At 47.1% G+C, this 26,993-nt stretch overlaps 2 protein-coding genes across 3 annotated transcripts; one reads left to right on the forward strand and one right to left on the reverse strand.

Moving 5' to 3' along the window:
- Window positions 1-519: 519 nt before the first annotated feature.
- Window positions 520-5,045, reverse strand: eif3k (eukaryotic translation initiation factor 3, subunit K). 2 transcript variants are annotated; one of them, XM_084439768.1, is made up of 8 exons: window positions 4,880-5,045; window positions 4,398-4,496; window positions 4,079-4,199; window positions 2,539-2,613; window positions 2,095-2,161; window positions 1,862-1,939; window positions 871-996; window positions 520-669 (listed from the first exon to the last, which is right to left on the reverse strand). In XM_084439768.1, exons 1-8 carry the CDS (start codon window positions 4,939-4,941, stop codon window positions 638-640), a joined length of 660 nt encoding a protein of 219 aa, XP_084295894.1. In that variant the 5' UTR covers window positions 4,942-5,045; the 3' UTR covers window positions 520-637. The 2 variants fall into 2 exon arrangements, with proteins under 2 accessions (XP_084295894.1, XP_084295893.1); XM_084439767.1 differs by having other exon boundaries at window positions 2,539-2,616.
- A 14,739-nt stretch (window positions 5,046-19,784) lies between these two features.
- On the forward strand, window positions 19,785-23,847 carry LOC311310442 (tapasin-related protein-like). Its single transcript, XM_084439946.1, has 8 exons — window positions 19,785-19,887; window positions 20,190-20,375; window positions 20,518-20,781; window positions 21,075-21,407; window positions 21,488-21,817; window positions 23,266-23,355; window positions 23,466-23,485; window positions 23,641-23,847. Exons 1-8 carry the CDS (start codon window positions 19,839-19,841, stop codon window positions 23,653-23,655), a joined length of 1,287 nt encoding a protein of 428 aa, XP_084296072.1. The 5' UTR covers window positions 19,785-19,838; the 3' UTR covers window positions 23,656-23,847.
- Window positions 23,848-26,993: the final 3,146 nt, after the last annotated feature.

A 26,993-nucleotide genomic window follows, 5' to 3' on the forward strand; every position in this document is an offset into this window, starting at 1 on the left:
GAGCAGGCCTCTGAGAGATTTTCCTGAGATTGCCTTCCTATTCCTGGTCCATACCTTCTTGTACGTCGGCTGGCCACTCCCTCTCGGGAGAAAGAGTACACCTGTAGGATAGTGAAAGTGGGTGCAACTACGCTCTCTGCTGCCCAATTGGGTATAATTTTGTTACCAATAACTGCCTCCAACGTTATGAAATATTGTATGCAAACATTTTAGAACTCCATAAATCATCTTTCATTGTCAGTTCAGTGTATTTTGGCTACCGGTTCTGATATAAGATACCCGCTCTATCAGGGAACACCCTGATTTGGAACCAAGGAGAGGAAATACTGAGAATTGTGTACTTTCCCAAGGATGAGTGTGTGTGTGTGTGTGTGATTAATGTGATTGGTCAGACAGCATAAGCAAAGCAAATAGCACATAAGCAAATAGCACATACCTGTATTCTTAATTCTTTAATGTCTACTCTTATCACAGACAATGGAATAAAAATAATTGGACACACTAAACCCACAGTTTGAAAGGAAAATTACATTTATTGCGAAAATATTGGCTTGAGAAAAATGACCTGGTTGGTAAAGTCTTCTGTGAGTGGTTGTGTGTGTGTGAGTGTGTGTGTTGGTGCTGAGGTGTCTGAGAATCACTGAGATGTAGCCATGATGCTGGATACACCTGTGAAAGAAAGGAATAGATGGGAAGGAGAGAGAGAGAGAGAGAGAGAGAGAGAGATTGAGATGAAATGGGGAGAGGAGAATAAGTTGAAAACTTGGAAGATGTGCAATAGACAACCGCCAAAACCTCCTCAAACAACCTTCTCATGGAGAGACAAACAGGCGCAGCCCCACGTGACTGTGGCGAAAGGCAGAGACTCACTCTCAAAGTCGATCTTCTCCACAATGTTCTTGGGCTTGACACTCTCCTCCTGGTTGAAGATGAAGACCTGCCCCTCCTCGTTCTCTGTCCAGCCGTACTTGCTCATCCACACCTTCACCTGTGTGTCTGCAGAGACCAGGACCGTGAGCAGGAGGAGCCAGAGGGGGAAGTATAGAATAGAATAGCAGTGAGCAGGAAAGGACGTCCAGACAGATGAATCCTGTCACTTTCAAGTTACGTAAAGAGAGACAGTCTCAGCGCCAGACCCATGAGAGTTCTTTCGCTGATACGCTACATAAGCTACGCTAACTACGTTACTGCTTGCTGCAGATCTCTCTATGGGTCTGGGACACTCCATGCAAAAATCTGGTGCTCAAATCCTGGCAATTCATTGGTTTCGCAGGAATCCCTGCGACACCAATCAGTAACGACTGTTGCGATCAGGCGCTCCCACCCATAGATATGCCCCGCCCATCTAACCTGAGCTAGCGTCTCTCATTTGCTGCTATGACCTGTCACTTTCAATTGTGACCCATCGATACGCCCTCAGAACACCAGCTTGGGTGGCTAAGTGGCACAGACTCTATTGTGTAGTATGAGGAGCGCAGCCATTCAACGTGATATTTGAGTCTGGAGAGAGACATAGCTGGCTGGAGAGTAGGACTGCGAGGTTATGACAAAAAATAATAATTGTGATTATTTTTGCCTGATATTGCCACCTTCATATATATTAAAAAATCAGAACAAAAATTTGAGAAACGTTTGCTGTCTGTCTGTGAAATTGCTCACAGCGCACTGTGAACGCATGTGATTGGTCAGACAGCATAAGCGCATGTGATTGATCAGACAGCATAAACGCATGCGATTGGTCAGACAGCATAAACGCCCATGATTCGTCCACGTGCGCCCAGCACACTCAATGCAAAACTGATTTATGAATTGCATTGAGGCCTTAGTTAATTAGTTAACCGGGACAGTCAGGTGGTCTCACCCAGGGGGTCTCCCAACATCTCGGCCAGTAGTCGGTGCTCGATGTTCTGGTAGGTGATTCCAACCACATGGCAGATGACTGAGGAGAGGAAGACAGAGACAGAAAGAGAGAGAAAAAGAGAGAGAATTGACCACCGACTCTTAGTTGCGATAGTCCCAAACGCATATGTTCACAATTGCAATATGAAGCTAATCAAATGAATCACAAGAGGCCTAAATGATAGTAGTACTCACACTTGCGTACAGAGTCCTCAAAGCCTGTGATGCCGTCAATCAGCTCCCTGTTCTCCTCTAGGCTGGACTGGAGCAGACAATAATATGAAGATGGACGTGAGAGTGGGGCATCGACACAGAGAGGAGAGAAACTGTATATCCCCCTATTCAGAAGGTCTAAATGTGGCAGAGAGAGAGAGAGAGAGAGAGAGAGAGAGAGAGATAGTCTATTTCCACAGAGAGGGAGAAAGATGGAGAGAGAGACTGCATCTCCATACCCAGAAGGACTGGAAATGGAGAAGAGAGACATGACAAGAGCGAGAGTGTGTGTGTGTGTGCATGTCTCCGTACCCAGAGAGTGTGTGTGTGTGTCTCCGTACCCAGAAGGACTGGAAATGGAGAAGAGAGACATGACGAGAGTGTGTGTGTGTGTGTGTGTGTGTGTGTGTGTGTATGTCTCCGTACCCAGAAGGACTGGAAGTGGCAGGTCTCCAGCAGGTTCCCCAGGTAGAGGATCTGCCTGATGGGGCGTTCCTCCTGCTGCGACACTGTAGTCAAGGAAACACACTATCCCCCACAGCCGACCCCAGAGAACCCCCCCCCCCCCTCCCCCGCCCCCATCTTCAGGATCAGGCCTTGACCCTAGGATTCTGCCAAAACTCATTTAGCTCTCAGTCCCTGAGACCAAGGGAAAAGCAACACTAGCAGGGGACCAATGACAGTGTCTCTCACCCAACACACAATTCTAGGCAGTTATGTCCACTCTACGTTCTATGCTCATGTCTTGTGGTTTCAGTCTCTTAAAATGTCTCTGGAACTGGATGCTGGATGCTTTGTTTCAAAGGGCCTTGCTAATTTACTTGGTACCATTGATGTGTTAGTCAACTTCTTTCTGCAGATCAGGCATACCGGTGTGGGTCACGTAGCAGCACCACTCCAGTTAAAATCAAACTTGAGGAAGCAATCGCTGTAAAGCCTCAGTTTGTGTAGTTTTGCTCGGGCACTGTCTCCGATGTGCGTTGCTGAATGGGTGCCACGTTATTTGTTCTCTTAAGAAACATCCATATTTCCCTGTTATCAGGCTAGCCTCTGACATCTGCCGACAGGCAACATTAGCGAGCGCATTTGCATTAGCTAGCCTACAACGTCACCCCTCAACCGAAAGTAGTGGCTATCAATTTTTTGTCGAGATATGAAGGCTACCATGGAAAAATGTGAGAAAATATCCATCTTGGTTAGAACTGATTGAAAACAGTTCTGTAGTTGACGTTTTAAACTGATATAAAATAACATTATAAGTGACACTCGTAAATTCCAAATATTATCAAAGGATTTTGTGGCACCCCTGGACTTGCATCAAGGCACCCATGGATGCTGTGGCACCTACTTTGAGAAACCCTGCAGCAGGTTACACTATAAGAAGCTGGTGAAAAGCTACAGGACAGGAGGCTTAGTTCACACGGCAGGTCTTAATGCTCAATTCTGTTTTTTTTACACAGATCAGATTTTTTTCGTTAAGCTGTTCACATAACTTGTCGATTTTGCAGTTAACACCAAGGAACCGGCACAGAATTGTGACGATTGTCACTCTGTTGCTCTAGAATGACGTAAAAGTTGCATTAAACGCGACATGACTGTTCAGACGGCGGGCGCGTTGCAAAACATCAGACACGTATCCGATATAATACCACCTCTGAAAGCGACCCAGGTTGGATTTATTTATTTTTTTATCTAGATTTCATGTGACTTGCTGTTCACACGGTCATGAAAAAATCTGAACTGAGTCGTATGTAGGCAAAAAGATAGGATTTGGGTCACATTTCACTGCCGTGTGAACAAAGCCAGACTGACCCCAAAAAACTGTCTTAAACCATAAATGTACACCTCCCCTAATTATTAATGTCTGCTAAGGTATATAATAGGGGAGGTGTCGATTTATAGGAAAAGTTAAAACCAGTCAGCATCAAGGACTGACAGCGGTGTCTCCCAAGCACCAAAGGGATACGTGTGTCTGGTCAATCATGCACTTGCAGAGCGTGAAGTCTGTGTGGGGTAGGTTGGTCAGTGCCTTGAGCAGAATCTGTGATGTCACTGTGGTCTGGAAGTAGGCGGGGTTGAACTGGTACCTGCAGACACATCATCATTATGAGACAGACCTTATCATTATTAACAGCGTAAGACAAATTGTCTTGCTGGGTTCCTTTGTGCCATTTCCCATGACAGGAAGGACTCCTACAACAACGCATTGGCTTTAGATCCTTGTAGAGAGGCGGGCAAGTGCAGTTTAGGGAAAAGAAGAATGGACCCAACAGGTCACCACTCACAGTTTGAGGACGGCCAGATTAGCCTCCAGGTCGTACGCGTTCTCTTTAGCCTGCGTGTCCACATAGCGCTCCAACGTAGCGAGGTTCTCTGGGTTGTACCTGAGAGATGATGATCACAGATATCAGGCATAGATGACAACAACAAAAACATACACAGCATACCAATCACGAGGCACCTCCAACAACAAAAAGCGATCACTAGCAAGGGGAACGTTAACTAGCTGAATGCAAGTGACTAGCTAGTTAGCAAATGGTTGTTGGAACTAGTTGGCCATCACTCCCTGGACTGGCTAGCTAAGCTAGCTGTTATAGCATTATACATCAGGCTCGACTGTCAACTACTGGAGAGATGCTGCGCACTTTGATACAACAGTAAATCAGTCCGTATATCAGTATTTTAGACACACTTTTCATCAGATTATGTTACGGTTAGCCTCGTTACTAGCTTTTGCTTGTATGTCATGTTTCAAAGGTATCGGTACCTATCGATTCCTCGTAGGAGCTTCCCCACATTCGCTCTCAGCTGCTCGAACGATGTCGCCATTTGGTCCAATCTGGATGTCGATATTTATGATATTTATGGGGAAAAATCGAATAAAATCCACACGTGGAGCGACGTTGAGGCAGAACAGCGGCGGAGGGAGAAACCGCTCGGAAAGGAAGGAACGGTGGTAGTGCGGACCGGAAGTTAGACGTGCTAGTGCCTACAGTTCCGGATCCGCTTAGAATAACCAGACCAGGCCCAGCCTGGCTTATGTGCGTGGCTGGCTTGTTTCTGTTCAGGACTGGTAGGACGGAAGCTTGTCATGCCACTGAAGTAGCTGTGAATTGAAATGACATGAAATAATGTTTAATGAATTAAGATAGGTCTTGTCTCCTGGACACATCAGTTCCAATGCTTCCAATGCTAATCCAGCACAATAAGAGCATAATAGCCAGTTAGCTCATGAGCTCACAACAACTAGCAGCAGCTTCCATAACATTAATGGTAGCGGTCAGTGGCTAGGGGACTGCCCACTGTTCCGACATACCATTGATCCGACGTCTCACTAGTCCGAAACTTGTTCACCGATCATCAGACATGCCATTGTTCCGACGGCTCAAGAGTCCAACCGACAATGGGATGTTTCGGACTAGTGAGACGTCAGACTAATGAGATGTCGGAACAATGGTATGGCACCAAGTGGCTAAACCAGTTACACTGATGATTCCTGTAACGTTAGCTATTTTGCTGCAATTGGTTCAACTTCTGTTTCTGGACAAAGGTAAGGGATAAACCTAGCCCTTCTCAGTCCCGTTGTCGCATTCCGCTCGCTCATGCCAGACAACAGTCCTTTGAAGCTTCAAAGCACTGCCACCATCACAGAAGAAGACTACCTCGGAAAAATAATTTTACTTGGACAGAATGCATCTAAATAAGTTATTAAATGGTACCGCCAAGGCTTCAAAACCCAGCATTTGTTAAAATAGACCCTTTTGCTTAGGTAAGTGAAGTTTCATGTTTATCTGACACTTGTAAACATGAGCGCCTGTCCTAAATAGGCCGACACCGATTTATTTTGACGGCAAAGTGAATGGACCAGCAAAGGACTGTTGTCTGGCATGAGCGAGCGTAATGCGACAACGGGACTGAGAAGAGCTAGGGATAAACCCAGATAACAGGCTCAAGGCTAGCGGACCTACAGCGGGTCCCCGATGGTCGAGCTGGCGGACATCCGGCTGAATCTGCTGGCGGGTTCCTGGCCATTTGCAGATCTAATGGCAAGCGGACCTCTGGCAGATTATTAGCGTCAGGGACAGCGGAAATGCTCCCACTATTGCTCCACCACCATTCCACCAGTAGTTTATTGTCTATATCCTAGGCCCATTGGCCCTAGGCTTATGGATTTCTATTGCTAAATGAACTTACTCCGACCATTTTTGGGGTAACCCTTCCTTTCATAGTCCCCCAATTTCTAAACATTTACCTGGTAAATACATGCAAAGTATAGCCTAATATATATAATGGGTAATTACTGAGACACCTATACTGTAGGTATAATTTCAAAACAGGAGTATTTCAAATATTCAATTACTGCACATAAATTCAATAACTGACATAGCACCACCAGGTAACCTCATGTTTACATAGCTTCTATAATATCCAGTGACAAAAAGTCTCCCACACCAGTGTTTGAACCCCTGCCCCTCCACATGGGAGTCAGGCACTTTTTCCACTACATCGAAGATCTGGAAAGTGTCATAGTGACTTTATTTTGATGTTCTGTGACCACTGCCTCTTGTGGTGGCAACATAGAACTGCAGGTCAACAACACAAGGGAGGGAGGGAGTGACAACCGGACATTTGCTATCTTTGGTGCATGTCGCCACACACAAAAACCATGGAGGTATCATATAACTGGAGACGGCATTGAACATGGCTGCCTATTCATATAATCATTTTAGGCCAAAATTTGTAACGTGAGCTACACATTACATGGCATGCTTACTTGCAATGGTAATAATGCCTTCAGGTAATTACAATACACATGACGACGCTGAAGTTAGAACCCGTTTCTCAGAACCCGTTTGGAATTATCCGGTCCACCTTAAAAAAAAGGTTCAAATCGGGATTTAATCAAGATTAAAAGAAAACTACCCAAAATGTCACGGGTTCTATACTACACAGTGGTAGTAGACCCCCTCCCAGTCTGACTCAAGGAGTTTCACGAGATTCTGATGTGGCATTTCAAAATAAAAGCCTTCTAAAGTATCAAAAACTGCTTAAATCAGGATTAAATCAGGATTAAAAGAAAACTACCCAAGATGTCACGGGTTCTATGCTACACAGTGGTAGGAGACCTCCTCACAGTCGGACTAGTGGAGTGTCATGAGATTCTGATGTGCCATTTCAAAATAAAAGCCTTCTAAAGTATCAAAAACTGCTTAAAACAGGATTAAATCAGGATTAAAAGAAAACTACCCAAGATGCCAAGGTTCTATGCTACAGAGTGGTAGGAGACCCCCTCCCGGTCTGTTGATGTATAATATGTGTATGAGCTGTTAAAACTGTAGGCATAGCAACAAGTTAGAAAAAGTGTAAAAATGCCAAATTAGCAGCTCAAAAGTTAGAGTCCGGCGCCACATGTTTCAATGGGGAGCACAGTTGCCGAACAAATCGTCATACCGTGAAAACTATAAGTCACACAGCATAGATACTTACATTGTACGAGTCAGCACAGTTGTGTGAATGTTTTGATGTATAATATGTGTGTGAGCTTTCAAAACTGTAGTGCCAGCAGTTTACAAAATGTGTGAATATTTTCAAAGCAACAGCTGCCACCACTCTAAAAACATAATGATACTGAACATTCCGCCAGCAGTTTCAATGGCACAAAAATTACTATTAAAAGTTAAATTACTAAAAAACTATAAAAACTATTAAAAAATCTGAATACATCCGGGAAACAGCTAAAGACGATGAACATTTTAAAGTTCGAATGAAGTTTCTAGCACAAAGTATGAAGAAGTAGTTAAGAACTGAGGAGAATACCTAATTACTTCCCTTAAACTAGCCAATCAGAACTAGAGTAGTGCGGGTCTTCCTTTGGTGACATGTTTTCCGCCGAGTTCGCAGGACTCATGAACGCGTGCCCAGTGTCCCCGAGGCTCGTTCACAGCATATTTCTAAAATCGGCTTGATACAGGTATTGGTGGCTTCAAAAAAAAAAAATAGGTACATGAGTTAAGAGTTGATCTTTTTTAGATTGGTCTCTGATGTTGAATGGGACCCAGAAAAAAATGTTTTCCTCTTCTAGCCCTATCTATTATAATCTATTTCTTATAGAAATAAGGCTTTTGGGCTGCATGCCGTCACGTGACTTGCAATACCGAGCTTGGCCTCTAAGCCCATGGTGGCTTCAATGCGCCAAACTGATCCTGGGGGCTTGATAAAAACCCATAACAAAGCATATGGGACATTTAGGCTTATTTGTACTAATTTAGCAGTGCTGCTGAGTGGGTTTGAATACATTTATATTGAATGTCTTTCTTTCAAATGTGTCTTGTTTGCATATCAAATCCATCAATTTACCTGAAAATGTTGAAGTATATGTCAGTATTCGAGTGTAGGCTACAGAGCTTAAAGGATTAACATGGTGATTTTCACTTTTTTTGAGTTTGAACGTGCTATTTGCACAATAGGACATTGAAGAAACACAATAAAAACATTAAATATATCCGTTTTGTCGTTTTTGAGAAACTGGAAGCGTAACATTTTCAGTCCAATTTGACTCGGGGTAAAAATACTCCGAATTCGTGACGTTTTTCCCATTCTTGGCGTCACCCTAAAGTTTGAAAATCCCGCCTCCACTCCCCTGCACCGCCTCCAACTGAAATCTGTCTGCCTCCCGCACCTGCTGTCTGCGCCGTTTCACCATCTATCCAACATGGTAAGGCAGCTCTGAACCCTTTCTCATCTTGAGAATAATTGAATAGTTGCAGTCTCTTAATATTATATAATTTGTACGTTTTATAGGCCTAATTGTATTTGTGGTTGTCATACATATTGGGAAGTTTTCACCATGATCTCCGTGTCTGAGTAGCCAACCTAGCTACTGTTAGATATCTACAGTCTATCTTTATATAAACGAACCATAACGTTAGCTGTAATTGGCAACAGTTTTTAAAAAGCTGTCTGATCCAGCTAGCTATTTGTCTTTATCCAGCATGTTGACGTTAGCTAGCCTAATGTTTGGAATGTCAGCTAGCTGTGTTAATTATCCTAGCATGCTAACGTTAGCTCTCAATGCATTTGCTTTTGGTAACATTAGCCCTCCAGTGCAATGGCAGAAACACAGCGCACCATACTGTACTCTTCCCTGGCAGAAACACAGCGCACCATACTGTACTCTTCCCTGGCAGAAACACAGCGCACCATACTGTACTCTTCCCTGGCATAAACACAGTGCACCATACTGTACTCTTCCCTGGCATAAACACAGTGCACCATACTGTACTCTTCCCTGGCATAAAATCTACTTGCACCAGGTGCAAACTGTGCTGTAAGGTTTCCGAAGCGATAGCCTACCATAACTGTTGTGAGCGTGCTTTGTTGTATAGGCCAATAGTTATCCAAGTCAAAGTTGGATATAAGTCAGTTTGTCTCCACAAGAATCTCCCGATTATCTCTCGATCAAACTTAATTCGATATAATGTAGACTTACTGATAAATAGCCTATTGTTGTAATTTATGCTGTTGTAACCCTTCTCTTTTCTCTCTGCCTCACACACCAGTCAGGACGCCAGGTTCATCGCTCATCCAGCTTTTATTGCACTCTGTTTTTAACACAGATGGGATGGTTGCTGTCACTCAGATGTGCTGCCCTTTACATACACACTCGTCCGTTGTCACAGTCAAAAGGGCACGCAGCTTACTACTGATTTAACTAATTTGAACAGATGCAAAGTGATCGTATAGTTTCCTAACTTATTACTAACTTATTCCTAATTTATCTAAATGTATCTATGCACTCAACAATATCAAACTTCATACATACATTTCTCCACACAAACATACCTGTTTTTAACACAGATGGGATGGTTGCTGTCACTCAGATGTGCTGCCCTTTACATACTAAGAACAAAATGAAATAAAGAAAGGGGGAAAAGATCCCGCCGTCAAAACACCAGCCACGCGACGGGCAGTAGCTAGCCTACTGTAGCTAGCTAACGGCTCCAAGACAGACACGTTAGCTCACTCGCTAAAATAGTAAAATACATCACACGAAGCAAATTAACCGTCAGAAAACAAATAGAAAACAAACATCTGACAAATCATACAATCTTAGATCCTCTCAATAGGATCTTATTCGACGATATCTACAAAACGGCAGAGCACGATCTCAACTCACCACACTCGTCCGTTGTCACAGTCAAAAGGGACGAGCAGGCAGCTTAACAGCAAATATACATAGCAACCACCCACTCCAAACCACACGGGGGCGCTCCAATACATGGTCACATGTATGGTATGCCTGTATGGACAACCAGAACAATTCTAAGGTGCAGATAAAATAAAACATAATTTTGGCGAACTTCAATTATCAATAACAACTCTGTTACACACTCCCCTCCTGAATTCGGCAAAATACATAGAACACATGAAAGAACGGTCAGGTCACACACAGGAATCGAACCAACATTGTTCAACAATGTACTGTCAAGCCACAAGGCTGTTCCATAAGAACTCATGAGGGAAAATGCAGGCCTTGTCACTAACCCTTCAATGATGACATAAATGTGCCAGCTTACACATTCTATACAATTCACAAAAGTCACTCCCAAAAGAGGACCCCTAGACCTCCCCAAGACCCAAAACAAAGAAAAGAAAACTTTACCCGACTGCTGGGTCTCGTTCCTAATTGGCCGTTTTGACGTTGAACAATGAACTAGCCCATGTACTAAACTTATGTGTTCGCATGCTCAAAAGCTTCTGATTGCTCATAGTTTGAATAAGCCTGCTCACAGGTTTAACCACGCGGCCTGCTCTGGATACTACCGTGCTAAAGCCGTCGTGAACGCGGCTAGGCTCAAGTGAGGCTCTGTGTGTAGTGTGTGGATCAGAGTCCGTACCACTGCAAGCCATGCTGATGGCATCTGAAGGACAGACTGTGCTCATGCCATCGGCTGTTTGACTGGTGTCCTCTTCAGCCACTCCACTCCCATCCTTTTCATGATCAGGACCCTCTTGGTGTGGAAGGGTGGGCGGGTTGCTACCCACTGCCAAATGACTCACAGGGATCTGAGAAACCCAGTGTTGTGTCCGAGCTGACCCGTCCATCTCCCCCTCAGAGGTCAGAGACTGCACACCAGAGACGTCATTTCCATCCGAACCACCAGCACTGAAGTCGGTGGAGACACTGTCAGCGTCACCCTGCGGCAGGGCCGGTAGAAAGTTCACACACAGCAGCAGGTTGCGATGGACCACTTTTGTCTGACCAGAGACAGGATTACGGATCTGGAAGGTGTGGGTCTTTGGGTTGCTCTCCACGACAGTGTACACAACGTCTTCCCATCTGTCCGCTAACTTCCTCCGTCCTCTCTCTCCCTTGTTTGCCAGAAGAACCCTGTCACCTGGCTCGATCGGCGCACCCTTGACTCTCCTGTTATATATCTCAGCTTGCCGTCTCTGTTCACCGCTGGCATGTTTCTCCACAAAGGCCATGGCCTCCTTAAGGTCTTTCATCAGGCTTTCCACATACTTCGGGTAGGAGACATCACCATCTTCCCGCAAGGCAGACTTGAACAGCACATCGACAGGCAGGCGAGGGACTCTCCCGTACATCAGATAGAAGGGTGGAAATCCAGTTGTTTCATGCGGAGTGCTGTTATACATGAACGTCAAGGTGTGCAGCATCTGTGGCCATGCCTGTTTCGCTCGCGGAGGGAGTGTTCTGATCATGCTCCCCAGAGTACGATTGAAACGCTCAGTTGTACCATTCCCCATGGGGTGGTAAGCTGTGGTGCGCGACTTCTTCACGCCGGAGATCTGAAGCAGGGCCGCTAGTAACTCACTCTCAAAATTGGCACCCTGATCAGAGTGAATCCTCTCAGGGAAACCGTAGACACAAAAGTAGCTGTCCCACAACTTCCTGGCTACTTGCTTAGCGGTCTGATCTGGACAGTGGAAAGCATGAGCAAGCTTGGTGAAGTGATCTGTTATCACCAGCACATCAACAGGTCTGTTCTTGGAGTCTTCAGCCGTCCAGAAATCTATACAGACCAGCTGGAGCGGCGCTGTAGTTTTGATACTCTCGAGTGGTGCTCGACCCTCCGGCTCAGGTGTTTTACTCATGACGCATCTACTACAACACTTGACATGGTTCCTCACATCACGTTCCACAGAACTCCAGTAGAACCTCTGCTTGATGAGGTGGAGTGTCCTCTCTTGGCCTTGGTGACCCGCATCGTCATGACATCCACGCAGGGTGTCCTCCCGCAGACTTTCGGGCACAACGAACTGATGCCGTTTCTTTCCAGTGACTGGGTCCTTTGACACTCGATATAGAAGTCCATCCTCCAACACTAGCTTATCCCACTGCTTCAATAGCTTCAGGGCATTGAGCGGCACACCAGATCTCTCCCGTCTGGAAGGTCGCCGGCGGCGTTCGACGTAGGAGAGCACATGGGCGAGCTCGACATCAGCTTGCTGTCTGGCCCCAAGGACCTGTTTTGGGATAGATGGCAGTGCAGTTTGGCCTATGTCAGTGACACTCTGAACATGGCTCGCCAAGGCTGTGGCTCTGACCCTAGCAGCAGCATCCCAGGTGACGTGACTGTCAAAGATGGCGGAGACTTCAGCACTGGACACCGAGCTGAAGTGGGGTGGAGTTGTGGAAGCACACCCACTCTTCCTGGTCGTCTGAGTGCACTGACGAACATTGGACGACCTGAAGGCATCTTGAACCACAACACCCGTCAGTTTCACCGATCCATACAGCAGATCCTCATATGGCTCTTGAAGGAGACGCTCTCCAATGCTTCGACCTGCAAAGGGCTCTCTGCTGAGCACATCAGCGACAACGTTCTTCGGACCAGGGACATACTTAAGGTCGAAGTCATAAGCTGCCAGCTTTGCCACCCAGCGCTGTTCACAGGCATCCAGCTTTGGTTTGGTCAGGATGTGGGTGAGGGGGTTGTTATCAGTCCATGCAGTGAAGGCATGTCCCATTAGCCAATGGCTAAACTTCTCACAAACTGCCCACTTGAGAGCCAGGAATTCGAGACGGTGCGCTGGATAGTTGCTCTGAGCCTTGCTCAATGACTTACTGGCAAATGCTATAGGGCGTGCTCTATCTTCGCCTGGAGCAACCTGAGAAAGCACGGCACCTAAGCCATCAGTTGACGCATCAGTGGATAAGACAAAGGGTCTGGAGAAGTCCGGATGGGCCAAGACAACTCTAGCCAACAGAGCATCCTTGAGGCTTTCCATGGACCTTTCACACTCAGGGGTCCAGTCTGCTGCGGTAAGCTTCCGGTACCTGTTCTCACGCCTCTGCCTGTCCCCATGACCTTTCCTCCTCTTCTTCTCTCCAGGCCCTGTTGTCAACTGGAAGAGAGGCTTAGCCATCGTGGAGCAATTTGGGATGAAACGTTGATACCACATCACTAAGCCCAGGAATGACTGAATTTTCCTGGGGTTAGGAGTCCGGCCATCAGGAAACATTAGGTCTGCTTTTCTTACGTTAGCAATGGCCTCAACCTTAGCTGGGTCTGTGGACACACCACTGCTGTCTATGACATGACCAAGGAAGTGGACAGAGCGTTGGAGGAGGTGACACTTCTTCGGTGCAAGTTTGAGGTTGTGTGCACGCAACCGCACAAACACCATCTCCAGCCGTTGCAGGGCCTCCCGTTCATTTGGTGCAAAGACCATCAAGTCATCAAGGTAGCAGAGTAAAGACAGGAAGTTCTGATCCCCGAAGATACTCATCATCATGCGCATGAAACTGGCCGGGCTGTTGCAGAGACCTTGAGGGAGGCGATTGTATTCATGCAGACCAATAGGCGAGGAGAAGGCAGTGAACTTCTTATCATCCTCGTGGAGAGGGACGTTGTAAAATCCCGAGGTGAGGTCCATCGTGCTGAACAGTGCATTACCCCCCAGGGCAGCGAGGCAGTCAGCCTGGTGTGGGAGAGGATGAGCGTCTTTCACCGTCCGGGCGTTCAGCCAGCGGAAATCAGTACAGATTCTCAGGTCACCATTTTTCTTCCACACCAGGACAAGTGGTGATGCATATTCACTCATAGACTTCCTAATGATGCCCTTCTCCTCCATTTCACTCAACACAACACGCAGCTTCTGGAAGTGAGCTGGCGGGACACGTCTGTAGGGCAGACGGAACGGCTTTTCATCCACCAGATGAATCCTATGAACAAAGCCCTTTGCCTCACCGCAGTCAAGTTTGTCTCTTGAGAAAACATCGGAGTATTCCAAGGTGAGTCTGCACATTTCCTCCTTCCACTTGTCAGACACCTCACACGAGTCAAGGTCCAAGTCACCCAGTCCATGTTGTCTCAGTCTCTCAGATATGTCAGTCTTCTTTGCAGGCAGCTGAGTGGACCGTTCAGAAGAGATGTGCTGCTGGTTAGACTTAACACATGTACTGTCTGCTGTCACTACATCTTCCAGGGCTATACATGGATACACATCAGCTAGCTTGGCGTTCCTACGTAATGTTACAGGTCTGTCAGTAGGGTTTATGATCTTCATAGGGACCCATCCATCACCCCACAGCGGAGTCACGACACGGCCAACCAGGATATTGCGAGGGATGGAGCGAGACTTAGTGGGTTCAACCAACACCGTACAGCCAGGGTGTCCACGTGACTTCTCAGGGAGCTTACCCCAAACCAGGTGCTCATGGCCAGGCAACAGGGTGACGGCTCGGTTGAGCTTCACAGTCCCGACGACGTCCGGAATTTCCTCACCTTTCCACCGATCGACACCAGCGAGCATGGCGAGAAACTCATCACGCCCTCCATCATCAGGGCTGCCTGGCTCCGAGACCATCTCCCAGTATCTCTCTGACTCCTTGAATCTGTGAGTGAGGTATTTAAGTACATTGGTTCCGATAATAAGGTCATCCTCTTGACCCGGAACAACCAGAGTGGGAACCACCACATTACATCCATATATTTCAAGGCTCAACTCACACACTCCCTTTGGATAGACTCTCTTCCCCCCACATCCGACTAAAATCACATCAGTACTTTGCTGCAGATCACAGTCTAGCGAGCCAGCAGCAACAAGCATTTTCTCTACATTCTCACTCACAGTACATGCCATAGAGCCTGTGTCCAGCATAGCCTTCACTGTGGTACACCCATTAACAACAACTGGGGTATAAAACAAGCTATCACTACCACATACACGCTGCGTGTTCTGAACTATGACTTGAGAACCACTGGGTAACCCTTCACTGACCGCTTCATATAACGACTGTAAATCTGGTGTGCTACCGAGGGAGTTAACACTAGAGCCCACACTTCCCCTCTCCAAATGCGAGCTGTCTAGTTTCCCGAACTGGGAGAGTGGGGAGCCGCGGCGGCGACTGGCCGTGACCTGGGGGACGAAGATGAAGTGCACTGGTCTTTCATGTGGCCTGGCTCATGGCAGTTGAAACAGAGGTTGTGCCGCATACAATGTGAAATGGTGGAGTGGCCATGCTGATGACATATTTCACATTCCCTTCGCCCTGTGGCCCTCCCTCTCTGCTGTGGATGAGGCCTACCTTGGCTGTGAGTGGCAGTAGCTCGTTCGGATAGTGTGCTCAGGACCTGACCCAGCACATCAGCCATTCTATCCATGCTCCTCTGCAATGAGGCAGTCTCACCACTCCCTTGAGAATGCTGCATGGTCTGTTTGCATGTCTGCAACACGGGTGGGACCGGATCACACGCTGCCCCTGACTGTATGTCATCACTCACCATAGCAACGGCCTGTCTGGACTGGTTGCCAAATGTGTGCTTACTGGGACCGGATTTCAGCTCCCGCTGATGCTCGTCGATCCTCTCCTGCACCTCTTTCGCTGTCCAACTGCCAACAAGCTTGCTCTTAAACACAATGCACAGAGATGGGTCAGGGCAGTGCCTCACGAACATCATGGCCACCTCTTTATTCAGGTCCTCCATCCCCCTCCCTTGACGTCGGAGACACTCATGTGCTATGTCAGCGGCATTATTCAGACGAATCCAATAATCAACAGGGCTCTCGTGGGCTTTGGGCAGAGTGCTATAGAAGTCTGCGAGTGGCATGCAGGAATATGAGAGATCACTAAAATGCTGCTTGAGGATAGCATAGATTGTTTCAGCGCGCTGAGCGACATCAAGAGACGGGTCACTACGCAATCCTATTCTCACAACATCCTTAGCCCTTCCCATCAGCCTACTCAATATTTCGTCGGGCTGATCTGCAGCAGAGACATTCTTCTTTCTCAGGTAGACCCTCATCAGGTCAATCCACTCTTGAACGGAACACTTGTCAGCTCCCTCACCACGGAAGACAGTAGGCTCTCTTGCGTCTGATTTGACGACCACGTTCAACTGAGAGAGGTCTATGGTAGTAGGGTTGTGCGTCTGAGGCGCATTGTTGCAATCACTGTTGCGGAACTGCGTGTGCGTGTCCGACATTAATCTAGCTGTCACAGAATCACCAATGTTCTTTCCCAACTCTGTGATTAGAACACTCAAATGCCTAAGTGCATTATCTGTCTCATTAGGCTGGTGTAAAGGAGTGGATGTACATGGGCCCTGTGCTGCCTTGCACCCATCATCATCAGTAAATAACTGTTCGCCCAGGACAGGTGAACCAACTGGACATGGCAAAACGGAATGATAAGTAACGGCCCTCCCTCTACCTAACATCATCCTAGCCTGCCCATCAGCCATCATATCACTCCTCCCTTCTGACACTGTTAATCATATACAAAACACAATATAGGCTTATCAAAGTACAATTCACGACATCAACCGTGCAATATTACAGCATTCAATATCACTGTCGCTAACAGCGTAACCTGGGCTGCGTCTACTGAGTTGCTTGCAGAAGCTCTTCTCCCGGGACCGGCGATTAAGCTGATCTCCAACGTAGTCACGGAGTCACGGCACCAGATGTAACCCTTCTCTTTTCTCTCTGCCTCACACACCAGTCAGGACGCCAGGTTCATCGCTCATCCAGCTTTTATTGCACTCTGTTTTTAACACAGATGGGATGGTTGCTGTCACTCAGATGTGCTGCCCTTTACATACACACTCGTCCGTTGTCACAGTCAAAAGGGCACGCAGCTTACTACTGATTTAACTAATTTGAACAGATGCAAAGTGATCGTATAGTTTCCTAACTTATTACTAACTTATTCCTAATTTATCTAAATGTATCTATGCACTCAACAATATCAAACTTCATACATACATTTCTCCACACAAACATACCTGTTTTTAACACAGATGGGATGGTTGCTGTCACTCATTTGTGCTGCCCTTTACATACTAAGAACAAAATGAAATAAAGAAAGGGGGAAAAGATCCCGCCGTCAAAACACCAGCCACGCGACGGGCAGTAGCTAGCCTACTGTAGCTAGCTAACGGCTCCAAGACAGACACGTTAGCTCACTCGCTAAAATAGTAAAATACATCACACGAAGCAAATTAACCGTCAGAAAACAAATAGAAAACAAACATCTGACAAATCATACAATCTTAGATCCTCTCAATAGGATCTTATTCGACGATATCTACAAAACGGCAGAGCACGATCTCAACTCACCACACTCGTCCGTTGTCACAGTCAAAAGGGACGAGCAGGCAGCTTAACAGCAAATATACATAGCAACCACCCACTCCAAACCACACGGGGGCGCTCCAATACATGGTCACATGTATGGTATGCCTGTATGGACAACCAGAACAATTCTAAGGTGCAGATAAAATAAAACATAATTTTGGCGAACTTCAATTATCAATAACAACTCTGTTACACTGTTTTGCATATGCAAAATAACGATGCTATTACTAATCGCTTTTATAATTTGCCCTCTTTTCTTGTAGCCAGATCACTACATTTCCAATACTGGGACTCGGGAGGTCCAGGTCCCGCGCTTCAGGGCTCTGGGGGTGTGCAGGTCCTGGAGGGCAGGTTGCAGCCAATGTCACCTAATGATATTATAAATGTTACAACACCGCCCTGTTTTATGAGAAAGTAGCCTATGTCTTAATTTAATGTCATGTTGTATGCGCAACAATTACCTCGGAAAATAAAGACGTAGTCCTACCCGTGCGGGTTTTTGTCATTTATTTATTCTCACATTGAGATCTTAACTTGATCAAACACACCTGCTGTGTACTGAATCGTTTGTCCTAAGGTCTTGTATTGCAGCGTTGTGATGCGCATATAGAGGCTACTGTGCTAAAATTATGACTACATTTCAGGGTGGGTGGAGGTGAAGATGTTAAGTCAAGTTATGTTCCTTTCATAATTTACAACTCCAAATAATTGTAATTCTGCAAAACATTCTGAAAGTTGTGTAAGGCTTATCATCACTGTGGCATCTGCTCCACATAATGTTGATCATCCCAGCACCTCGATCCGACCCAACTTCAGGAAGCATTGCGCATTTTGGGATTAAACAGCTCCAGTAGGGATATTCTATTATAACCAGAGGGCATTACAATAACATTCAAAACGAGATCTATTGACTGCATGACCTGTTAGTCTCCAGACTCCGGAGTAGGCTATACCCCTTGACCGCTGCGCTCACGGAGTCGTGGTGCACGGCCCTCTGTCTCCAAACTCATCCATTATGTTGAATCGCTGCGCTACGCATGCAGTCTGCCACATATTAGTAGGATCAGTAGGCTAGCCTATATGTAGGCTACATCCCCAGCCCCTTTCTGCAAAATGTATTGTGTTGCCTTTGTATGTGAAATGAGCTATAATGATTTAATTGATCTGACCAATAATCAGTTATTGCAGTGGTATTCCGCTCGATTCCTTTATATCACCACAACTGACAGATGTTGAACCCAGAACAGTAACGTTTCAGTGTTCAACTGGCTTTGTTGGACACCTACTAAGATAAATAACGTTAGACTGGTGAACAATGCGGATGTTATGTCGGTTTCACAGCGCAAATGATCTGTCTTCTGGCAAGACCCACAATTGCAATTATTTGACTAAATAGGTACTGTTCGTAGCTGGCTGAAAGCTATCACGTTAGTCTAATAGCCCAAGGCTTGCGTGGCCGGCTGCAGGGTGCTTTTTCCTCTGTGTCGTGGGGGAGACGTGTCGTCGTTATACTTTTATCGTACTTTTCCCAAATAGGCCTAATGCAAATTCGAGGATACGGCCTGTTAGGTAGCGTGTATCTTTATAATGTTTGGGGGTTAATATAATATTAAGGACTTTGTAAATGCCCCTGGTAAGCAGCTAGAAAAATGGCTATTGATCTGGCTGTTGTGCGATCTAGCTCGTGTTGTCTAGCTCGGAGCGGTGGTAGCTATGGTAACGGGGCACACGCCTGTCAATCAGAATGATTCCAGTTGGTCATTTGCTCAGAGAACTGTCAATCAGTTGTTAATAATCACGCCCAGTTTTGAGTGAGTGAACTTTTTGAGTGGCAGATTCAGACCTCTAAAAACATGTTTTAAAAGAATTTGTATGGATGAATTCTGAAATAGTTAAACACATGTGTTTTGTTGTTGCCTAAAGATACCTGGAAAGTGTTATATTGAACCACCATGTTAATCCTTTAAACCACAAGTCACTAGAAGTCCCCCCCCTCCCCACCCCCCCTAAATACAAGTAGAGATTCGTTGCTAAACGAAAGTGAAAGTGCTTCCTGATTGCCTAGCTATTCGAATGACGCTCGTATGACAACGAGAGATACCAATGTATAATTCATTATGAGTTCAATCTTCTTAAATGGATTAATCTATTTGCACTTCTGCACAGGTAAGCGACCCCCCTCTAACTCTCTCTTTCTAGTAACGACGTCAACTGTCTCGCATACATTTGCCAAGGACTGCTCCTCAGTAACGACGTGTCATGTGTAGGCTGACTTCTGACTGCCGCATACATTTGCCTAAGACTGCTTGATTTACAAATTAGTTCCTTAAATCCCTGTTGAATTTCAAGTCAAGACTACTATAAATATAACTTTTAAATTCATACTATGTGTGAACCATATACATGGCTAATAAACAGATCTTTTATTTTCTCTCTTTCCTCCCTTCCTCCTCCGCTGTTGATGCCAGTTTTGTCACTAGCGCGATCTGGCCAGCAGGTGTCGTGGCTGCCCTGCCAGCTGGTGGACCGGCACGTCTTCTTGGGTACTCAAGGTTACAATGAAACCCGCTTCCACAACAGAGATGCTCGCCTGCAGTTTGGCCACGCAGGAGACCTTCCCCTAAACCCCCACATCATCACCTTCTTAGTAACGCGTAAGTCCTGTTCTGTTCTAACTTACTCCGTTCCATCGTGCTCTGTTCTATTTTGTTCTGTCGTGTTTTATTGTGTTCCATCCAGTTCATTTTTGTTCTGTCCTGATTCCTGTCTAATCTGGTTCCGCCCTGTTCTGTCCAGGTTCTAAGGTGGACCTGTCTGCTCACGTGGAAGGATCGGCTGACCAGCTGCAGTGTGAGATCCACAGGTTCCTCCCCGAGGTGTCTCAGGTGTGGGCGGGGCCAGGGGCCCGGGAGAACGACCTCTGGTTCACTTGTACCCTTCGCCATGATGACGGCCACTTCCTCCTCACCAGCTTCCTCAGATACACCCCTGCCACGCCCCCTGCCCAGGCTGACTGGTACAGCTGGCCCATAGGAGACAAAGACACACTCATCACCACAGGTACCAGAATACACTCTCACTCACCACCAAAGATACCAACACACACACACACACACGTACACTCACACACTAACCACTGCAAAAACCAATACATTCACATATATATACTCGCACACACACACACACACACACACACACACACACACACACACACACACACACACACACACTCACCACTGCAGGTTAAGTATCAACACACACTTCTTACACTAACACTCACCACCACAGGTATAAACACACACTCCACTGTATTTTTATCTCATCCTTGCGCGTGTGTGTGTGTGTGTGTGTAGCCACCATGCTGGTGCTGACGCGGTCCCGGGCCGTGCGTGTGGGTCTGCGTGCTGACCAGCGCCTGGACTGCCGCTACTCGGTGGACCACCGGCGTCCGGAGGTCAGCCTGGAGTGGCGTCTGCAGAGGCGCGGGGAGCGTTCCCTTCTGTTCGGCTACACCGCCGGCCAATCGGGCCCCACGCAGGGCGAGGGCGTGGGGATGAGGGCGCTGGCGGGCGGGGATGCCTCCCTCTCCCTCCAGTCCGTCCGGATGGCCAGCGAGGGCACCTACGCGTGCACCGTCCGCGTGGGACCCCTCCACGCCAGCCTGGACATCACGCTGACCGTCAGCGGTACGCTCCTCGCATGCATGTGTGCCACAATGCGATATGAGTGTGATAGATCATGTGATTGTGTAACATGTCCCCCTCAGAGCCCCCCCGCGTGTCCCTGAATGTGGACTCTACCATCTCGCTGGTGGAGGGGGGGGAGGAGAAGTTGGTGTGTGAGGCGTCGGGCTACTACCCCCTGGACGTGGACATGGAGTGGATGAGGGAGCCCAAGGGGAGGGGCCTGCTGCCGGAGAAGCTGAAGAATGTGCTCTTCTCCAGTCACCGCCACCACCAGGACGGAACGTACACCCTATCCGCCTTCTTCTGGCTTAAGGCCCGCCTCCAGGACTCCGGCAGCCAATACTTCTGCAGGGTGTCTCACGGCTCGCTGCGCATGCCCGTTCGCAAGAGCTTCACCCTTATTGTCACTGGTGAGACAGACACACACACACACACACACTACACACACACGCCTCACACACAACTAGGGATGAGTATTGTTAGGATTTTAACGATACCGGTATCGATACCGATGTTGCTTATTGATACCGATACTTATCGATACTCTTATCGATACCACTTCGGGATTCATACACTGCCTGGGTCGATGGGACTTTCTGTCTCAGTTGGCCTTCATTTACATAGCGGACTGTCACTGTAATATAGTGATCCTGTGTGATACTTGTCCAGTCATTGCTGGTTATGGCTTCTTTTTACACACTGGTAAGCTCAGCTATGATGTTTCTCTATTCAACTGCATGCCAAGCAGGTATGAGGGTGTGTGATAATGTCCCTCTGGAAGGGGGGGTGGTAGCTGGGGTTAAGGACTGTGGTCATCTCCCTACAGCAGGGGTGCCCAATACGTTGATCACCATCAACCAGTAGATCTCAGAGGCTATGCTGGTAGATCTTGAGACATTCAAAAGAAAAGCCATAAAAAGGCGACTTTGACGCGACACAAGTTGTGTGTGCGGAGGCAAGCAGTCACGTCACCTCTCTTGTCGTCCAAATGAGCAACTTTTTCCTCCTGCTTCTTTGTAGTTTACAAGTGTGACCTGCAGTTTAGCTGAGTGTTTAAATGATTTAATCATGTGTGGGCTGATTTCATCATTGTTTAGTCTTGCATGTGTAGTTGATAGCTAATAGTAGTCTAGCAAAATCAGTCAGAAACTTGAAAAAAGTCAGGATTATGCAACCCTGGCTGATCCAATCAGTGCAAGTCATCAGAGTGTATACAGCTGTTCTCTGTTCTGACCACTAAGCTGACTGTTACCTGTTAAGATTTTCAAGGCAAATATACAACAAAGTTAACATTCCACTTCCAGTGTGAAGTAATTGGTAGCTTGATTAATAATGAATAATCATTTATTTTGAAACAGTAGCCGTCCGTTGTTATTTCGGTTGTATGTTGTTATTTTTTTATGGGTTTTCAGAAAGGGATTCTTTTAAGATAAGATATGACTTTAATGACACATGAATTAAAACCTAGCCAGTGTTAAGTGACACGTGACAGAAGGGCAGGCGTTCGGGAGTCGTGAGGTTGGGGCCCACCGCGGGGGCGGGGTTTGGGCGGTAGATCTTGTTGAGCTGGTCATTTCAAAAGTAGCTCACAAGCCCAAAAAGTGTGGGTGCCCTTGCCCTACAGTAACAACAGTTGACAGTAACTGTACACAGTAACAGCTATTAACATCAGAAGACAGACTTAACTGTGGTTACATTATATTACATGGTACCTCAAGGCTACAGGAAGGTAGTATAGTTAGCAGGCTGCAGCTCAGGGTTGGACGCTGCTGTGTAGATGGATGTAGCTGTATAGGGAGAGTAGCTGTGTCCGTGGGCGTAGCTTTGTAGCTCATGGAAGGTTGCTGTTGTGTTCTAGAGGCGGGCAGCTGGTGGCCATTGATGGGCCTGGGCTTCGCGGTGCTGGCGTTCGCCATGCTGTTGGTGCTGCTGCCCTATCTGCACTCAGGTGAGGCACCGTGGATCACAGCTCACCACTAGACCTGGAGCCTTCTAGACGGCACGCTGTGTTCAGACACTGAGGAGCACTAAGTCTCACTTTCAATCTGTCTCTTACAGTTCGACGAGAGGCTAGTAAGGTAAGATACACGATTCTGTATATGACTTAATGTATCTGACTTTTCTTGCTCCATACGCTCATTGCTTCTGTGTGTGTGTGTGTGTGTGTGTTGTGTGTGTGTGGGTGTGTGTGTGTGGGTGTGTGGTTTGTGTGTGTGTGTGTGTGTGTGTACAGAGGAAACCCTACTAAAGAACGCAGCAGAGTGGCTGGACCTGATCACCATGAATCCGACCCTCCTCCTCCTCTCTCCTCTCTCCTCCTCTCTCCTCCTCCTCCTTCTCCTCCTCCCTCCTCCTCCTCCCCTGCTTCCCATGTGATTATCTTGGAAGGAACTGGAATGTGAGGAGAGTTGTGTGTAAGTCTGCTGATCTGCTCCCAAATTCCTGGATTAAATTAATTGAATTGAATTGAATGATTGAGAATGTTTGTAAGCAAGGAAACTATGAGAAAGTAGCGTACAAATGTGAATATTAAAAAATATCTGTACAAATGTGAATATTAAAAGATATTTGACAAAACAGAAGATTGTTTATTCAAGATCACTATATTGTCTAATACTGTAGGTACTGAGAATCACTCTAGTTAACTCCCATGTCTTGGGAGTCAACTATGTAAATGCTTTATACTGGAATGACAGCTGTTCTCTTGCCTGCCAGCTGGCTCTCTCTCTCTCTCTCACACACACACACACACACTATCACCCATACTATAGCTTTCTTTCGCACTGAGAGGAGTGTGTGTGCGAGTGCGGTCTGTCAGCCAGTGGAAAGGTACGTGCTTCAGGGGTCAGGATTCAGCTGAGGGCTGGGGCAGAGCCCCCTGGCTCTGGGGAAGGTGTGTGTTGGGGGGGTGTACAGAGCTAGTTTTGAGGGGGTAGGGGGTTAGGCAACCATCCGGTTACTGACTAGTTACTGTACGTGGGTTTGGTTGCTTATGTTCAGGATGAGCTCTCTGGTTGGTCAGGATGAGCTCTCTGGTTGGTCAGGATGAGCTCTCTGGTTGGTCAGGATGAGCTCTCTGGTTGGTCAGGAGAGCTCTCTGGTTGGTCAGGATGAGCTCTGGTTGGTCAGGAGAGCTCTCTGGTTGGTCAGGATGAGCTCTCTGGTTGGTCAGGATGAGCTCTCTGGTTGGTCAGGATGAGCTCTCTGGTTGGTCAGGATGAGCTCTGGTTGGTCAGGATGAGCTCTGGTTGGTCAGGATGAGCTCTCTGGTTGGTCAGGATGAGCTCTGGTTGGTCAAACCTGCCGTCGCTACGACTGAGCTTGCAGGAGATGTGTCAGGAATATCTTCTAATCTCTACAGCAACCAGGCCAGCCGTGAGGTCAGAGGTCAGGCTCCTCAGTCCCCCCCCTCCACCCCACCTCAACTCAGCGCCACACGGGAAAGGTCAGACAGACAGATTCCCAGACAGTAAAACAGCACTCACACACACACACACACACACACACACACACACACATTACTCTCTGCCCATCCCAGGCTGAAGAAAGGGTGGTCATACAGTGTTTTATCAGACCCTCAGGGACCCAGTCAATCTGTATCGTTAGGTGTGTGTGCGTGAGTGTATCGTTAGGTGTGTGTGCGTTTGCTTGTGCGTGTGTGTGTGGGTGTGCGTGTGTGTGTGTGTGTGTGGTTGAGCCCCAGACAGAGTCTGATTTCATGCTGAATCAGTGCTTGGCCGTCAGGATGGGGGTCACATGGGAAGTTTGTGAGGTATACAGTAGATACTTAGTGGAACAGATTGTGGTATGTGTGTGTGTGTGTGTGTGCGTGTGTGTGTAAAAGCCAAAGTCAGCTTTATCCGTCACATACTCCTGTGTGTGCGTGTGTGTGTGTGTGGGAGATGGATCTGACAGAGCAGTGTTTTGGCCAGAGCTGGGAGAATGACCTCATCGCTGCACGCTTTCCTGAGAATCCATCACTGCTGAGGTTTAAGCCTCAAGCTGCTCACTGGGAACGCTATGCACTTTCATGAGTGTGTGTATGTGTGCGTATGTCTCTGTCGATTTGTGCGTGCATGTATACAGTATGTGTGTTTTATTAGTCTTTCTGTGTGTTTACCTTTGTGTAAGTCAATCAATCAATCAAAGCTTTATTTGTATAGCGCATTTCATACCCAGAGGCAACACAATGCGCTTTACAGAGAACAAGGGAGGTGGGCATACGATCCAGTCTCTACATATTCCAGAGGGAAGCAAAAAAACAGTATCACCCGGGGGCCAGATAAGTGAGCTGGAAAAATTCTTCCCTGACCCCTCTCAACAAGGCGATCGAGCAAGCTCCAGGAGTATGTTTTTCTACCGGCTAAGAACATTTATAAAGCAGTACATTACATTAAATTACATTTCAGAGTAAGAGAGGCTAAAAAAGCATCTTAGGAGAGACATGGCAAATACTGGTGTGTGTTTGCTATGGCTCAGGCCTAAAGCCTGAAGTGGGCTGTCTGTATGTCTGTGTGTACGTGTGTGTGTGTGTTAACTAAATGCTACGACATCCACAGCAGACACAGGGGTATCTATCGGACTCAGGGAGGTCTGCTGGTGACAGTGGTGCATCCACTGGACCTGGTTAGAAGATAGGAGGGAGAGAGAGAGGCACTAGGGAGAGGGAAGGCAGAACAGGGTTAGTAGCACACAGAGCCATAAAAGGCTAAGAACATCCATAGGGCAATACATTACATTAAATTACATTTTAAATCAGAGCAAGAAAGGCTAAGAGCATCAGGTCCAGGCCTAAGCCGGATGTGGACTGATGTATGTCTGTGTGTACGTGTGTGTGTGTGTGTGTGTGTGTGTGTGTGTGTGTGTGTGTGTGTATGTACTAAATACTACGACATCCACAGCTGAGTCACAGCCTTTCACAAGCGCAAAGCTGGCCAATGTTTCAGCCAGGCACTTTAAGTCACATCGTATCAGCCTCGCTAAGTGTCTGGGTCTGTTGACACAGCCGACCCCTCCCCCGACCCCCCCTCCACTTCACCATGAGCCGCTCTTTCCTCTGTTTGTGTGTCTGTTCGTTGTCTCTCTGACATCATTTCCTGTGTCTCAGCATATCTTACACTGACGTCGTGTGTGGATCCTGGTGTGTGTGTGTGTGTGTGTGTGTGTGTGTGTGTGTGTGTGTGTGTGTGCTAGAGTGAAGAGCGGGTGAGGGCGGGCAGTGGGGAGAGACGTGTGTGGATCCTGGTGTGTGTGTGTGTATGTGTGCGAGAGTGAAGAGCGGGTGAGGGCGGACGTGTGGAGGGGAGAGACGTGTGTGTGGGAGGGGGGGGGGGCTTCTATCCACAGCATTAAGGGGCCTGTCTACGTGTTCCCCTGGTGATGTCATCAACCGTTAAAACAGTACTCACCTGCTGACTTGGCCCCTCTCTCTACCCATACTCTCTCTTTCATTTCTGTCTCTGTCTCTGTCTCTCTCTCTCTCTCTCTCTCTCTCTCAATTACTTCAGAGTGTCGATGACATCATAAGTTGACTGTTTGTCCGCTGGATTCCCATGGAAACTGATGTCATCAGAGCGCGGAGGCCGG

Source organism: Borostomias antarcticus (assembly GCF_949987555.1).
Source record: "Borostomias antarcticus genome assembly, chromosome: 1".
Classification (NCBI taxonomy): domain Eukaryota; kingdom Metazoa; phylum Chordata; class Actinopteri; order Stomiiformes; family Stomiidae; genus Borostomias; species Borostomias antarcticus.

What these genes read in the sequence shown, in the direction of transcription:
- eif3k (XM_084439767.1), bottom strand. Translation starts at nt 4,941, where the DNA reads ATGGCGACATCGTTCGAGCAGCTGAGAGCGAATGTGGGGAAGCTCCTA. An exon ending in GCATGATTGACCAGACACAC is followed by an intron (nt 2,617 to 4,078) that starts GTATCCCTTTGG and finishes ACTACAGTGTCG; the next exon opens with CAGCAGGAGGAACGCCCCAT. An exon ending in GGAGAAGATCGACTTTGAGA is followed by an intron (nt 670 to 870) that starts GTGAGTCTCTGC and finishes TTTCTTTCACAG; the next exon opens with GTGTATCCAGCATCATGGCT.
- LOC311310442 (XM_084439946.1), top strand. Translation starts at nt 19,839, where the DNA reads ATGAGTTCAATCTTCTTAAATGGATTAATCTATTTGCACTTCTGCACA. An exon ending in CTATTTGCACTTCTGCACAG is followed by an intron (nt 19,888 to 20,189) that starts GTAAGCGACCCC and finishes TGTTGATGCCAG; the next exon opens with TTTTGTCACTAGCGCGATCT. An exon ending in GCTGCCCTATCTGCACTCAG is followed by an intron (nt 23,356 to 23,465) that starts GTGAGGCACCGT and finishes TGTCTCTTACAG; the next exon opens with TTCGACGAGAGGCTAGTAAG.